This window comes from Liolophura sinensis, chromosome 6, assembly GCF_032854445.1.
Source record: "Liolophura sinensis isolate JHLJ2023 chromosome 6, CUHK_Ljap_v2, whole genome shotgun sequence".
Taxonomy (NCBI): Eukaryota; Metazoa; Mollusca; class Polyplacophora; order Chitonida; family Chitonidae; genus Liolophura; species Liolophura sinensis.
The window spans coordinates 9,208,613-9,223,395 of record NC_088300.1 but is presented as its reverse complement, the minus strand read 5'-3'; the positions used below and the strand labels follow the sequence as shown (position 1 = coordinate 9,223,395).

General features: G+C 38.6%; 2 protein-coding genes across 3 annotated transcripts; both read right to left on the bottom strand.

Annotated features, from left to right (window-relative positions):
- Positions 1–407: 407 nt before the first annotated feature.
- On the bottom strand, positions 408–10,229 carry LOC135467685 (calmodulin-like). 2 transcript variants are annotated; one of them, XM_064745492.1, is made up of 5 exons: positions 10,165–10,229; positions 4,802–4,831; positions 2,969–3,112; positions 896–1,138; positions 408–594 (listed from the first exon to the last, which is right to left on the bottom strand). In XM_064745492.1, the coding sequence occupies exons 3-5, from the start codon at positions 3,036–3,038 to the stop codon at positions 566–568; spliced, it is 342 nt and encodes a 113-aa protein (XP_064601562.1). In that variant the 5' UTR covers positions 3,039–3,112; positions 4,802–4,831; positions 10,165–10,229; the 3' UTR covers positions 408–565. The 2 variants fall into 2 exon arrangements, with proteins under 2 accessions (XP_064601562.1, XP_064601563.1); XM_064745493.1 differs by lacking the exon at positions 10,165–10,229 and having other exon boundaries at positions 4,802–5,236.
- A 172-nt stretch (positions 10,230–10,401) lies between these two features.
- Positions 10,402–11,344, bottom strand: LOC135466305 (alpha-(1,3)-fucosyltransferase fut-1-like; the record flags this gene model as incomplete). The annotated part of the gene is made up of 1 exon (XM_064743724.1): positions 10,402–11,344. A coding segment is annotated over one exon (618 nt), but the record flags the coding sequence as incomplete, so codon positions are not given.
- Between the last annotated feature and the right edge of the window lie 3,439 nt (positions 11,345–14,783).

Here is a 14,783-nt window from a genome sequence, read left to right as displayed (position 1 = left end):
TGTTAAACATTTGTTTTTTCAGTGTTCCGGTTTTCTCCAGCTATAAACCTGCAAAGTTATAAAGCACAGCTTCATAAACACCAATCAATCAATCTTCTGAAACATACTTGTCACAAAGCACCGCTTTATAAACACCAATCAATCAATCAATTGAAACATTCTTGTTTATGAAGCACGGCTTTCATCAATCGACATCAATCAACCAACCCATTAGTCATTTTGACAATTGCTGTATCTAAACACCAATAGTGTATATTACATGAGTTTATACCCATAATTGCACGTGCTCCGGTTAAGACCTGAAAAACGAAACACGGATTAAAGCAGAAGATATCAAAAACAGATTAGATGGCACATGATTTGTATATTGTACATTTTCTATAAACCATACATATATAATTGTGTACATTTTTTCTTACATCCCCTGCATGTATTTTAACAAATAATAAGTAATTTGTTAATAATGATAGGATAGTTGATAAGTAATAACATGCTCCTGTCTCTAATTAGGCATCCCTATGGAATGTGTGAGCAGGTGTGTTTGCTTTTCCCAATCATTTGTGCTTCATTTACTGTGCATCATCGTCACGAATTCTACAAACAAAAAGCATAAAATTCAAATTAAGAAATACAATATCGGACGACCATTATTTCAAACTCTCGTCAGGTATAGCGATATGACGCAGTACTGTACAACTTCGAAGATAACGCAATAAAAATATCACGAACTATTTAATTAATCTAAACGCATACAAATGGGGACTCTTGTGACTTGTTCTTTTCAACAGAGCTTGATGATTAAAAGGAATGTCAACATGTTCATAATATTAAGCTTAGACCCAGTGCCAAGCAGAGAATTAAGTTCAGGAACTGATTTGTATTAGCAAATATTTACCTTCATAGTTGACCTGCCCGTCGCCATCTTGGTCTGCTTCCCGGATCATCTCTTCCACTTCATCATCTGTTAATTTTTCACCCAAATTTGTCATAACATGACGTAACTCTGCCGCACTGATAAATCCATTTCCATCTTTGTCAAACACTCGAAATGCTTCTCGGATTTCTTCTTCTGTATCCGTACTCTTCATTTTCCTGGCCATCATTGTAAGGAATTCTGGGAAATCGATCTGACCGTTTCCTAAATCATCAAACAAAGAGGATCATACAATAAATCATAAGAAAACAGACGAAACCAAACGCTTTCATTAAATAAAACAGGTTTCATTCAATTTTTAAAATACAGAAAATCGAGATGAACCTTGATTTCGTTAAATTTCTCATTTAAAAGGTCGACACGATATTGCTGCAATACTGCCGAAATAGCACTGACTGATAAAAGCGAGCAGACTGAAGCAATATGCTTATTTGTCTCTACTGTATTATATACAGTAAGATATGAAAACTGAGGCATTTACGCTGTTTTAACTTCCACCGGTGTGTAAATATCCGTAGCACTTCTTTTTAATTGTGCAGGTGCTTGGTCTCTGGGTCACCTCCCATAAGATCCAAAATGTCGTGGTGTTCATCTTCTAAATGCTCGAGTCGCGATGGTATGATCAGATATAATCATCTAGAACTTATAAACTTATATTGTGAGGCTTCACATATGTCTACCTGTGCATTGCCAATTTGTTTCTGATCTTTTGAGTGAGTGACTTTTCATGAAATTAACGTTAGAACTAGGCGTTCGATTTATATCATAATAAAGGTATAATAAGACCAAGTCGTTTGACACGTAACGTAATCTTTAAGTAATGAAAAAAGAGTAAAGAAATGAACGTCCATTAACTGTGGATATTTATAGTGTGCTTATATTAAGAATGGTAAACATGCAGCAATATACAAGTATAAGTGGTATAAACATACATAAATTAGTTAGAAGCATATATGCCAAATGCATCTTTCATTAACCGACATGTTTTCACTGCAGTTGCGCGTAATACATGAAGGAATCTGTGAACACCTAGCTGTATATGTACATGTGCTGGTATACATCAATATCCAGCATGCAAACACCCAATTACTGTCACATCCATCTATTATGTATGCGATGACAAGATTTTTACCTGCCAAAGTGAAATGCATTTCAATTTCACCCCATGAAGTAACGTAGGTAAACAAACGGGTCATGGAGCCATTAACATCGTCTTCACATTATTATCAGCACTTAAAATTTTAAGATTAATATTTCATTCATGGCATGCCTTGTTAACGAGAAATACACCGCCTATGGACTGGCCATATCGACGTCGTGAACTCTTAAAACCAAATTCTTTCATTTAACACTGTAAAGATCACGAGAGATGACTGTGCTTATCTAACCACTTTTACGCAGTGTTAATGTTTTAACACTCTTCAAAGTATTCACTTGCCAACCCCATTAAGAGTAGGTTAATCAACACTTTAAACTGCCGCATGAAAAGGTTTTTAAAAATTTCACACTGTTAATGTTGTTAGAAAATGAACATCATTGAAGAGTATTGAAACATTAACATTTTTAGTAAAACTGGTCAGATACATGTAACTTTTACAGTCACTCCTCGTGATCGTTACTTTGTTAAATGTAACACTTATGTCTCAAGAGAGTATTCGTCAAGCTAATATACCCATGGGGAATACTTCTGAGGAGAGCCACGTGACGTCACAGCAGTGACCAGAAGATTGTCCTTGTCTTTTTAAATATGTTGTTTCATCCAGAAAAGTGAAACAGCACCAAATGACACTGTGTAGACATACTTTGGCTGGTTTGTCAACTCGTGATCACTACATTAATTCGTTTGTGGTCTGTAGAATTTGGGCGTTGGGGTTTGGTCACTACAGCACAAGGAAATGACTTAAACTTACCAAAATTCTTTGGAAAATTCACTCGTAAATCGTCTTTTAACATTGTTTTTTCTTGGATGATAAAGCTGTATGTCAAATATTGTTAGTTATTTTCATGATCAGATGTAGTCAAATCAAATCTTACCGTCGGCATCTACTTCATTGATCATATCCTGTAACTCCGCTTCCGTTGGGTTCTGTCCTAATGATCTCATCACAGTGCCCAGTTCTTTGGTTGTGATGGTTCCATCACCGTCTTTGTCAAACAGGGAGAAAGCCTCCTTGAATTCTGAAAAAATGGGTGATATATCGAAATAGGGAATTATCTGAAGATGTTTGCGTATTTTTTTTGTTTTTTTTTATTAGTTTTTTATTATTTATTTTCTTTTTTTACATGTTTGTTTTACGCTGTGCTCCCAAATATGTGATGATAGTCAGGTTTAAGTCATAGGACCATGCGAGAAGAAATTAGAGAAAACTATCACGCCAAACACACGACAGATTCTCAAGCGGTAAAGTCGAACGTGATACAGCTGGATTTAACCAAGCAAATTCATTGGTCCATCCCGTAAAGTCTATCCTTTTAAGTTATCCGGGAACGACCCTTTCATCTGTTTGGAAGCAAGATGACGTCATCAGACTGACGTAGCCATGACGCGACTGTCTTTCGGTCTCAGGTATTCGTCGTCTGCTGAATTCAAACATTCAGTTGTTCAAATAGCCATACAGTAAATCTATTATGTGGACCTTGAAACGAGGATTTTCTTCCTTAATACAAGATAGGACCAACATTCATTTGTACAGTGAAGAAAGCACTTGTCAGTTGCTTTGTGCCATATAAGAAAAACTTAGGCCTAAATATGGCACGACATGACCGTGCTCATCTGTGACTTGTTAGACATTCCTTCATGGACATCTATGGTAACTATACTAGCGATGCATCCGCTTCAAGATCCAGCTTATGGTCAGGATATCCGAATTCTTCGACAAGTTTTTAACCGTCCACGCCTTTTTCTTACTTCACATTATGAGATTTTAGGCCGCAAGAATTGTTTTCGTATGCCCTATTTGCGTAATACTCAACCATTGAAACATGCTCACCAAATTTAACAAGTTATCATTCCCACAATACTTATTTACAATACATTCAGCAAAGGCAAAAAGGGTAATTTCAGCTCAAGAGTAGGTCTACTACCAAGCATATCAACACTGAAAACACCCTCTATAATAGGACCCTAACTATCTTTTTATTCAAAATTAACACCACATTCAGTAATAATGTTTTTGTGAAATAAAAATGCGCCACTGTGAGGTTAATCGGTTCGAAGAGGCCAGCTTGATGAGTAATACTAGCTTGTCAGTAAAGTAGAATAAACCAGACCTCAGAATACAACTATCATTTCAATACATTTAAATCAGATAAGAAGTAAGTAGATGTATATAACTCGCCTCCTGTCAGCTTTCCACGTTTGCCTTACTGACATGTCTGGACAACCAATTAAGTCATCTGCCATGTTTTATATAAAGGTTACAATTACACACATGAATGATCCCTATACATTCATTAGGCTCTAATTGTGTAAGATTGATACACACGATCGACTATGCAGCCTAGAAATTGCAAACACACGTCATCGGGCAATCCCTGCGGAAACATAATCAGCTAAATCTAATGCAATAAATCAGACGTATAGGCTTATATATATATATATATATATATATATATATATATATATATATATATATATATATATATATATATAATAATATATATATATATATATATATATATATATATATATATATATATATATATATATATATATAATATCAAAAACATCGGCTGCTTTATTACATAATGTAATATACGATATGTTATAAAATGCTCTGGCTTAATCGTCATATACATGTGTGCTATTATTGCTTTATCCGTCCTTACACTATACAGAAAATATAAAATAAGACAACGCTACCATACCTGCAATTTGCTCCTCCGTTAGTTGCTCAGACCTGAAACATGGATAGTTTTAAACGTTAGATACCAATTCCTACGTTAAGTTACTATACGTACAGGAGAAAACGATCAAAGCTCTTAAAAGGGTTTCGCCCTGGTATGTTTAAAATATTGATGGTAACTACAAACAGGTCAGTATCTTATTCCATTGGGATGGTGTCTAATGACATGTGGGTAATATCTGATCACAGGTGTGTACTCTGTGACCACAAGTGGGCAGTATCTGACAACAAGTGGGCAGTATCTCACCACAAGGTAGCAGTATCTCACCACAAGTGGGAAGTATCTCACAACAAGTGGGCAGTATCTGACAAGTGGGCTTTATCTCCCAACAAGTGGGAGTATCTCAATACAAGTGGACAATATCTGACAACAAGTGGGCAGTATCTCACCATTTGTGATTAGTTTATGACCACAAGTGGTTAGTATCTGACAACAAGTGGGAATTATGTGATCACATACTACCCTCTTTTGATCACATACTAGCCACTTGTGTTTAGATACTACCCACTTGTGGTCACATATTACCCACTTGTGATCACATGCTACGTACTTGTGAACAGATAATACCCTCTTTTGAGCACATACTACCCACCCGTGATAAGATACTAACCACTTGTGGTCACATACTACCCTCTTGTGGTCACATACTACCTTCTTGTGGTCACATACTACCCTTTTGTGGTCAGATACTGCCCACTTGTGGCCAGATGCTACACACTTGTGGTCACATACTATTCTCTTGTAGTCACATACCACGCACATGTGATCACATATTGCCCTCTTGTGACAAAAGCTCAGTTTTTTGTACAAACACAAGCTCAGTCTACGGTATAGTTGATGGTATAGACAAATCTCAGTTTAAGGTATAGATAAAAGCTCAATTTAGGAACACCTCACTCCCATGACACACCTCCTTTATTAGACAAGCTTAAAAGTATTGAAAGTATTACCAGATTTAACTGATGAACCTGTGTGTTTAACATGTTTTAGATTACGCCACATAGTAATGCTAGATGCTATACTCACCATTTCAGCGACGCCTATACGTTAGCACGTTCGACTCTCGATGAAGCCTTACTACAATTTCCTATATGTTTCTTTTTACATATATATTGCCACTAGTTGACGTTCACTGGAGCATTCTGAAGTGCTGTTGAACTGCATGTGTTTAAATGCAGATAGCTTCTTAAACGTCGATCCGCAATGCGACAAACTGATCAATCGATCACAGAAGCATATCATTATATACTGCACGTGGAGCAGCAATTTTAATAGCCCTATAACGTATAACGGTGAATTGAAGAGGGGCGTTATTATGTGTCTTTAAGCTCCGCTCACCTGGATTAAATACACAGGGTGTGGTTAGGTCAATGTAAATTCTTTCGCCCCTAGACACCTAATGTGTAGCAAGGATCAATGAGGCCACTGTGCCGAGTAATGGGTCATAGAAGGGCGGAACATGCCTCAGCGACGTATATACATATATTTTAAAAAAAAACATATTTAAAATCGTTAAAGTCAAAGTCTAATAGTATAGATGTCCATCGCTGCCATCGCTCTGTCACGCCATCAAGTTGCACGACAATTCCACAACACAACATTTATTGTGACGCGCCATTTTTAATAAATAAAATATCGTTTTGTCGCGAAGTCGTCTTATCAAGTTAACAACAGAAGTACTGGCTCGGGATCACGACAGCGATCTTATATTTACGTCAAAATTAAAACTCGATATATTTCATTAAGCCGAAATTTATTTTACAATAGTTGACTTAAGTCTAAGATCATTCCCTGATCTCGGGGTCAGAAAACCGCCCCAGTCTAAATTTTCAATGGCTTAAAAAATGGAACTGTAAAAAAAAAACAAAAAAAAAAAAAAAAACGTCAAAATTACACAGGAAAAAAGTTTCAGGAAACAAAATGACTTATAAGGGGCTGTTTTAACAAGGAGAGGACGTGACACTCTCCTACACTGTTTATTTGTAAAGTGTAAGTACAAGATAAGGATATGTGGAGATGAGCAGGAGATAAGTGTAATTATGTGAAACTTGCATAAATTGTCATTTCCTCAAATTCAGCATCTATTAGCTGGCCGTGTTTACAACTTTATTACCAGATTTATTTCTAAAACTTACCGGAAAAAAATTAAACTGAACTGCCTAAAATTTAACTGTTGTGTTGTTTAGAGGCCTTGTGCAATATGTATTAGTAATTGTATTTCCATTAGGACAGCCCTTGTCATCCATCTAATAGTACAGGATATTTATTTATTTATTTATTTGATTGGTGTTTTACGCCGTACTCAAGAATATTTCACTTATACGACGGCGGCCAGCTTTATGGTGGGTGGAAACCGGGTAGAGCCCAGGGGGAAACCCACGACCATCCGCAGGTTGCTGGCAGACCTTCCCACGTACGGCCGGAGAGGAAGTAGTACAGGATATAAAATGTATGATAAATAGCTTCGAACTCTTTACTTATTAATATTGCTCCATTTTTACCCAACTACGGAGATGAAAAGTCTGATTTCTTCATCCTGCCTTTTGGATTTAACACTGACAGACTGTAATTTGTCGTGAATTGCTCGTAGTTCACAGCGGTGTCATTATACCGATTCACCACGCGGTAGCGGAACTTTGACACCGTTCGAACTAGAATAATTTCCGCTTATGATGAAAGCTGTTTTATTGTCCATGTGTACAGTTTAGTTGAGTAAATGTGGCACATAAAAATGTATAATCACATGGTAAAAGGAAATATTGAAAAACTACGTTGTAGGACCTAAAGTACACAATGTAATCATAAACTCTGCTTCACATACGCGTAGTGATACATACATGAGTAATGTGACTGTACGTATTTTCAGTGTGACGTGTTTAATGTATTCCATTTATTAATACAGGGATGTCACTCAAAGTCTCATATGATACCAGGTATTGGTGGATGTTACCGAATGTAAACAACCTGACTGGCTGACAATCGTGTTGTTCTGTTACTGATAAACTGTTGCTTTTCTGTCTTTTCTGTAGACTTTTACCATTCCATTCTCCATGCAACTGTGGATCGTAAAGTCATTAAACCGTCAATGGAACTTAATGACCTGTCGTTGGTTTAGTTATTGGAGAGTGAGGGTTAACTTAGTGCAATTCCCACTCCTTGTGGAAAGAGGCATGATAACGCCTCCAATAACCCTGATTCGACACACAGATACACAATGGTTTGCCTGTGTTAAGCTAAGTGTGATATATACAGACTACAAACACCAACATCTATCCACACTTACGGAATTTAACATATTTACTAGAATTCAAAAACAAAATTGCCATGGGTATAATGACTAGTCATGAAGAGAATGCCCTAGGCGTACAATTTTAACAAACACGGTGGCTACTTAAACCAGCGCGTGTGAATTAACAGTGAAAAAAGTGGCCTTTTTTTCTTCGTATCAGTGAAACATTCTTGACTGTACGGCGTAAAACACATATCAAATAAATAAATAAATAAATATATCACGTCTCGAGACATGTACAACGAGCATGCACCTGTCGACAACCAATATGTCATGCTAGTCCAATCTCCAACGTGCAGTAGCTGTTTTATAATGAAGAAAGACGCATCATCATGCTAGATATGACCGCCGTATACTCCATTCATCAAAAGAAATTTACATATATTGGCTTAGTGAAATAATGTGGAATACGAAGGGAGGCAACTCTAGCTGGAACTGAGAATACAGACGATGTGACACCTTCAACTTCAATATATATTCCATGACTTTCGAGTGGTAAAATGGCATACAACCTCATGCAGCTTGAAATTTTCTATATAACATATCAAAAAAATCAAGCATGATCACGATTTTTGTGAGAAATGGTTGCTGGAAGTGGTCATAGCATTTTGTTACATTGGTAACCTCCAGTGAGTTGGTTGTAACACTGGGCAAATAATTTTCAGTTCTATCCAAAACAGACAAGATTCTGATGCAGTTTAACTCTGTGCAAAATAGCAGCGCAGATATTTATAGTGTATGAACAACCTAATACGTCTGTGTGGCAGTATTACCCAATCAGTGCTCCTTCACACTTCAGATCGGAAGCAAATCTTGCACCCAATTGCCCGATTACCCGAACTGCGCATGTCTAGCCTTTAGAGAGATACATTCCATTTGTCTCAAGGGGTGCAACAACATGCATGGCCATTCGATGAGCTACACGTTATGTGGCTTTTTCTTTAAATACATGAGAAATAGTAAATACATACATAGTAGTATTAGCTGTGATTAGGATACAGACGGAATCCCAGGTATTGGCAATGAAAGTGACTGACAAACGCCGTATGCAGTATTCAAAAATAGGCTGCATATGTGTCATCTGTACAAATATTACCATTGACGAAACCATCCTCGCTGCCTTGAATATATTCATATCTTTTCCCCGTGTCTCAAAAAGTATTAGACATTTTAAGCCAGTTAGTGTGGGGAATGTGCTTACAGTAAAATGAAAATGGCCCATTTAAGAATAGCAGCCATAAATGTATACAATTTACTCTTGGCATAAGCCCATGTGTGCTTCTTATTTCTAGCCGCGCATAAGAACTAGACATGAATATCTACGCATTTATTTGCACCTATGATGCATGTAATATTTGTGCAAAACATGTAAAACAGTCTACCAGAGGAATACATATCAAAGTCTCTAGACTCACGCAGAAGAAGGCTCTTATTATGTGCTCTCATTAGCCTGGCGCATCAAGCAACATGCTTTCAATGTACGCAAACAAACAGCATCTCATTTTCCTCACAGCGCGCAGTGTGCGTGACTCTCTACGTTTGCTTTACATCACTGCCACCAAGGGGAATGGTGTGAGAGAACACAAACATTCCGTCTCAACCTTTGTTTCTGATAATACTTAATTTATACACATGCATTCTCTTTATTTAAAGTATGCACAACATGATTCTGTCCAAAACCTGAAACAATTTTATTTGTTATTAGAATGCTGATTAAATATTTCCACTTGAAGACACAACTGATGAGGCTAAACCTAAATAAGCCTACGTGCGTCTCACAGGCTGTAAAGGTCAAACTTGTCTAGTGGTGGCAACGATGTAAATCGAGCGTCGATAGCGACACATGCGTTGTAAGGAGTATGGTAGCATCCTCCTTCTGCATAATTCCATAAACTTCTATTATGCATTGAGAATATCTGCTGTAGCTATCATATTTTGAAAGACTAACTCTACCGATCTACGAAACATTTTGAACTTATCATGGTATTGGAATGTATGGAAGACAGAAATATGACCCACTGAATAGTGAAACTCACATATATGTAAAAGTAGGTTAGATTGCTTTGTACTCGACACAGGTGTCCATCGTCGGTCGGTCATCGAACTCGTCTAGAATAGAGGAGGGATGATGACACGACACCTGATACGATGACGCTTGACCCGTTCCCCTGTGTGAGATTTAACCTTCGACCCGAATTGCACACTTGTCAACAACACTAAACTCCAAGTGCCACGTCTACCAGGTTTGTCTCTTTTCGAAAGGAGCACTGAGATTAGTCTCCCACAAACGCCTGCTTCACGTGACCTCGCTTCGAGCGGATAGTCTAGTGGTATAACTGTTAAAGGTTTTAAAATGCATCAGCACAACTCGATCATGTAAACAAATGCATAGCAGCGTCTGAGCGCAAGTCATGCCACGAAGAGTTTATACTGCTATCATGTAAGTGTGGTTGATGTGTTCAGATTTTGTGACTATTCTATTATCCAGGGCCATCCGCTAGTCGCAAGATCACGCGCCACAGTACGAGGAACAGTTATGAGATCAGACCTATGGCGTTGTACTTGGGTGTGCTGCCTCTTTTAAAAGTGTCCATTGATCAAAGATCGGTGGGTTCCCAGCAAGCATTTCCACTGAACCAAAGATCGTAAGGATCCATCACCTGTTGGTGTGCTGAGGCATTGTTCAAATCCCTGCAAATATCACACCACAGAGTTTGTTCCAGTGTAAATTCTTCGGCATAATAATCATTTTTCCATTGCAAATATTTAATATACTCAGTTTTGTTTTGGTCCAAGTATTTTAAATACTGCCCTAAGTCTTCGGGACTTTTAAAATCAGCAGCGTTGATGTAAGAGTTTGGTGGCGCCACTTGACCATAGTTTCCGCCACCTCTAACAACAACAACAACATCATACATAGCGTAACGAAAGAGCTTCTCTGCAATGTAGTCCTCGCAAAACGAATTTTCGAATCCGAGGTAGAACTTGTATGTTTCATTGACTATAGACATACACTTTTCGCGCTCGTCATAGCCACACTTGTTATCACCACAACCTCCCCAAATATCCACAGGTATGACCTTGGACATTCTCTTGACGTATTCCATACGTTTGCTTTTGGAGTTGCAGTTACTAACAAACCATGCGACGGGTTTGGATTTTCCGTCTACCACGGCTGTCCAGTTTCGCGCGGAGGAGTTAAGTCGCTTCCCGTAGGTTCCAAACGGCATATAATAATCGGACTTGAAGTGATAAGTTAGACTCCAGTTGAATTGGTGTCGCCACGTCTCTGGCAGTAAAGTCACGTAAGCTGGCGACTCCCACGCGTAAAACAACCACACCTGACCAGGGGGACGTTTTTCCGGAGTCGGGAAATCAATCCGCGGAACATGAAATGCCACAGCGGAACTCTCGGAGAACTTCCCCTTATCGGCAGTGAAGGCACAGTCCTTGACGGGACAGTTTAGGTCTTCAAAAACCTGACTTCCTTCCTTCATACTCCAGTATGGGTCTCCGTGAAAGTCATTGTAAAATAATATAGTTTTGTTCACATTTCGGACACGGGCAGTGCTGACGAGATTTGTTATTATAGCTGGAATCTTGAAGTCTAAGGCACCAGGTACGTCAAAAACAAGGTACGTCAAAAACAAGACAAGTCCAAGACATGTTACGATTATTCCAAAACCCCTTGGTGACATGTGACTGCATGAACCTGTTCAGAACAAAAGAAAAAAGAAAGAAACAAACTGTACTTAACATAACGAACATTTACACAAATACAGCGCTAGCATTTACGTTTGCATATGGGACGTGACGTCAGAGCAAATCACCTGGTGATAAAGCCTACCTATTAATATGCGATTTAATTCTGCTGGACAATTCTCAAATACAGTTGTCTCTTATATATATCAAAATGGGGCCCACATTACATGTCTAAAGAAAAGCAAAAGGTATATGAATGTTATCGAACTGTTCAGAATTTGCTGTTGAGCTCTTTGCCAAAAGGCTCTGTTTATCTTTGAACAAACCTACATCGTCTAAGCAACAAAAATCTGGGAGATTTTAATATTTTGGCGCGAGTCAGCATATTGTTACAGTTCTTCTTTCGTGTTCCCAAAGAATGCACTTACATGGTTATGTTGTCATTCGATTTTGGCACTGGCATTTCCCAATCCACGTTTTGTTTGTTTGCTTGGGGTATAATCTTGCTTCCAACATTATTTCGAGTTTCGTTCTACTCTCCAGGCGGTCAAGGAGTGGTGGACATATGAAGTCTATGTACATACTAGCATTTTAGTTTCGATTACCGCATTAGACTGAGCTGAAAAATGCTGTTTGCGCCATGATCATTAACGCTCATGACCAAGGTTTTACACGTGCAGCTAATTCTTAGTGTTCGCGGTTAAAACCACAGTTCGCGTGTAATATTGGACCACAACGGCGTAGAAACTGAGACGGTATTACACTTATACTGGCATGGATCTATCGTTTCATTTTGAGAATTACAGTATGTACAAACCATGAACAATAGTAATATTTTCGCTTTTGAATTCACCTGGCTCTTGACCGCAGTTGAAATAATGAGTCTGGCAAGGGTATGTTCCTTTCAAAGTTGGACAAGGATACGGTCCTGCCGGGTGTGCATCTATCCGTATGTAAGCACAGGTCAGTACAGCTGAGTTCTATTACACTGTGGATACTCCTTTGTGGAGACAGTTACACACGGTGACATCCTCCTTGTTGTACATCTATTAGTGTTTAGCACAGGTCTGCCTGAGTTCTGCTACAGTGTGGATACCAGTCCGCCTTTCTGGGGACAGTTACACAGCTTGAAAGTATTCAGATTATCTGTTTATCACTCACGAGGACTTACTTGGACTTATCACCTTTATACGGATTTTTTAAAGTAGGCTTAGACTAATAAATTTGTGAAGAGTTTCAGTCGCCCGTCCTTGGGATTACGCACAATCCTCCCCACCTATCAGGCATATAGCATCATCGTGCACCGGTTTTAGAATCCTCTGTGTGCTACACGTACACACATGTGGCCTGGGTGATGCACAGGTATACCCTGTTATATTATTATATGCACTAACCCAGGTACAGGGGAGTAAATATCAGAGATCTCTCTGATATGCTGGGATAATCTGAAATTAGAAATAAAGTTTAGCTTTCTATGGCCCGATCGACAAACTGACGCAAGGACGGACCGATAAACAGACGGACGGACAGACGGACTGACAAACCGACGGACGGACGGACGGACGGACGGACGGACAAACCGTCAGGCAGACAGAGCGATTTAGAGAGTTGCTTTATCATATACATGTATGTATAACTTCTGCCATGTCTACATGCAAACATTTGGGGTATATGTGATGCACATGTGTGATGGGGAAGTTCATTAGGATGCTGCCAAGAGCATCAGCCCGGTGATTAGAGGTGAGGATGTGTGACTGTATCTGTATTATAGATATAACACCAACACAAAATACAATATCGAGCTCTGACTACAGGAACCTCCCCGTCCGCCGGGTCAGTTGGAGTGCAGTGGGATACACCCACCGTATTATCGGATTAAGGACAATATTATTAAAAGTTTATATCCAAATTACCAAGTAAATACGGTACACTACGTGAGGTGTGTTTAAATGTAGAAAAACAATTAAGGGCTTTCGATGGTGACCTCCGCGTCAAGCTTTGTTAATATTAATACATGAACGAACATTTAACCATTTGTGCTAATTAATGTGATGCAGTTAGATGAAACTATGAAGGGAAACTTTCTCCTCCATCCGTCATTTCTTTGGGTTTAATCCGCGATTCCTTAGTGCTCCTTAATCATTCCACTTTACACTACATGACGAGTTTCCCTGCTTTCAGCTGTTTTACTGCTACATGCATGTATTTATGTTTGTATCTATATGAGAGATTTGGTATGTGTGTGGGGCGGGGGCTGATATGGAGGAACCCGAGACAGTCGAGTACAAACGGAACTACATGTACACTGTAGTGAATCTGAGACAAAGCACCTCGCGTAATTTAACACAAAGGTTAACTGCATGGTAATTTGAGCAATTTGATCCATGTACAGAGAGTGTATAGGCATATATATAGACACAGCGCTTCGAGCACTTCTTAATTTGTACACCGTAGTATTCTAACTACAGTTCAACATTTAACGTTTATCGTCAGTGCTTTTACTTTGGAATGGGGTCAGATTCGATTGCCACTAACTATAGCAGATTAGGGCACACGAATTCGTTCGTTTAATCAATATAACTAATATTAACAACTCACCGATTATGGGCTCGTTCACACAATCGTTTATAACTTTCTTTTTTGTTTACAAATTCGCGAAATAAGCACAAAGTTTGTCGGACCTAGATCTACATAAATTATTTTCAAAAATATAGATCTAAACTTTCTCACTGGTACCTTCAACCTACAGCATGTAGCCAAATCTTATTGTGCTGTAATGTAAGCGAGTTCAGTTTGGCGGTCATCATAGTCTTATACAAACCGAATTAGGAGAAAATATGCCATGAAGAAACACTTACAGCCTGAGATATCCCGCGATAGTTTCATGGTGTATTTCAGCCGGGCGAAGTCATATGCTCCGTGGTCATTTCCGATGGAAAAGCGTTATCAATG

Excerpts from the sequence above, each read along its gene's own strand:
- LOC135467685 (XM_064745492.1), bottom strand. The coding sequence starts at position 3,038 with ATGAGATCATTAGGACAGAACCCAACGGAAGCGGAGTTACAGGATATG. Across the intron at positions 1,139-2,968 it reads CAATGAAGTAGATGCCGACG|GAAACGGTCAGATCGATTTC; the intron begins GTAAGATTTGAT and ends TTGATGATTTAG. Across the intron at positions 595-895 it reads CGGGCAGGTCAACTATGAAG|AATTCGTGACGATGATGCAC; the intron begins GTAAATATTTGC and ends TTTTGTTTGTAG.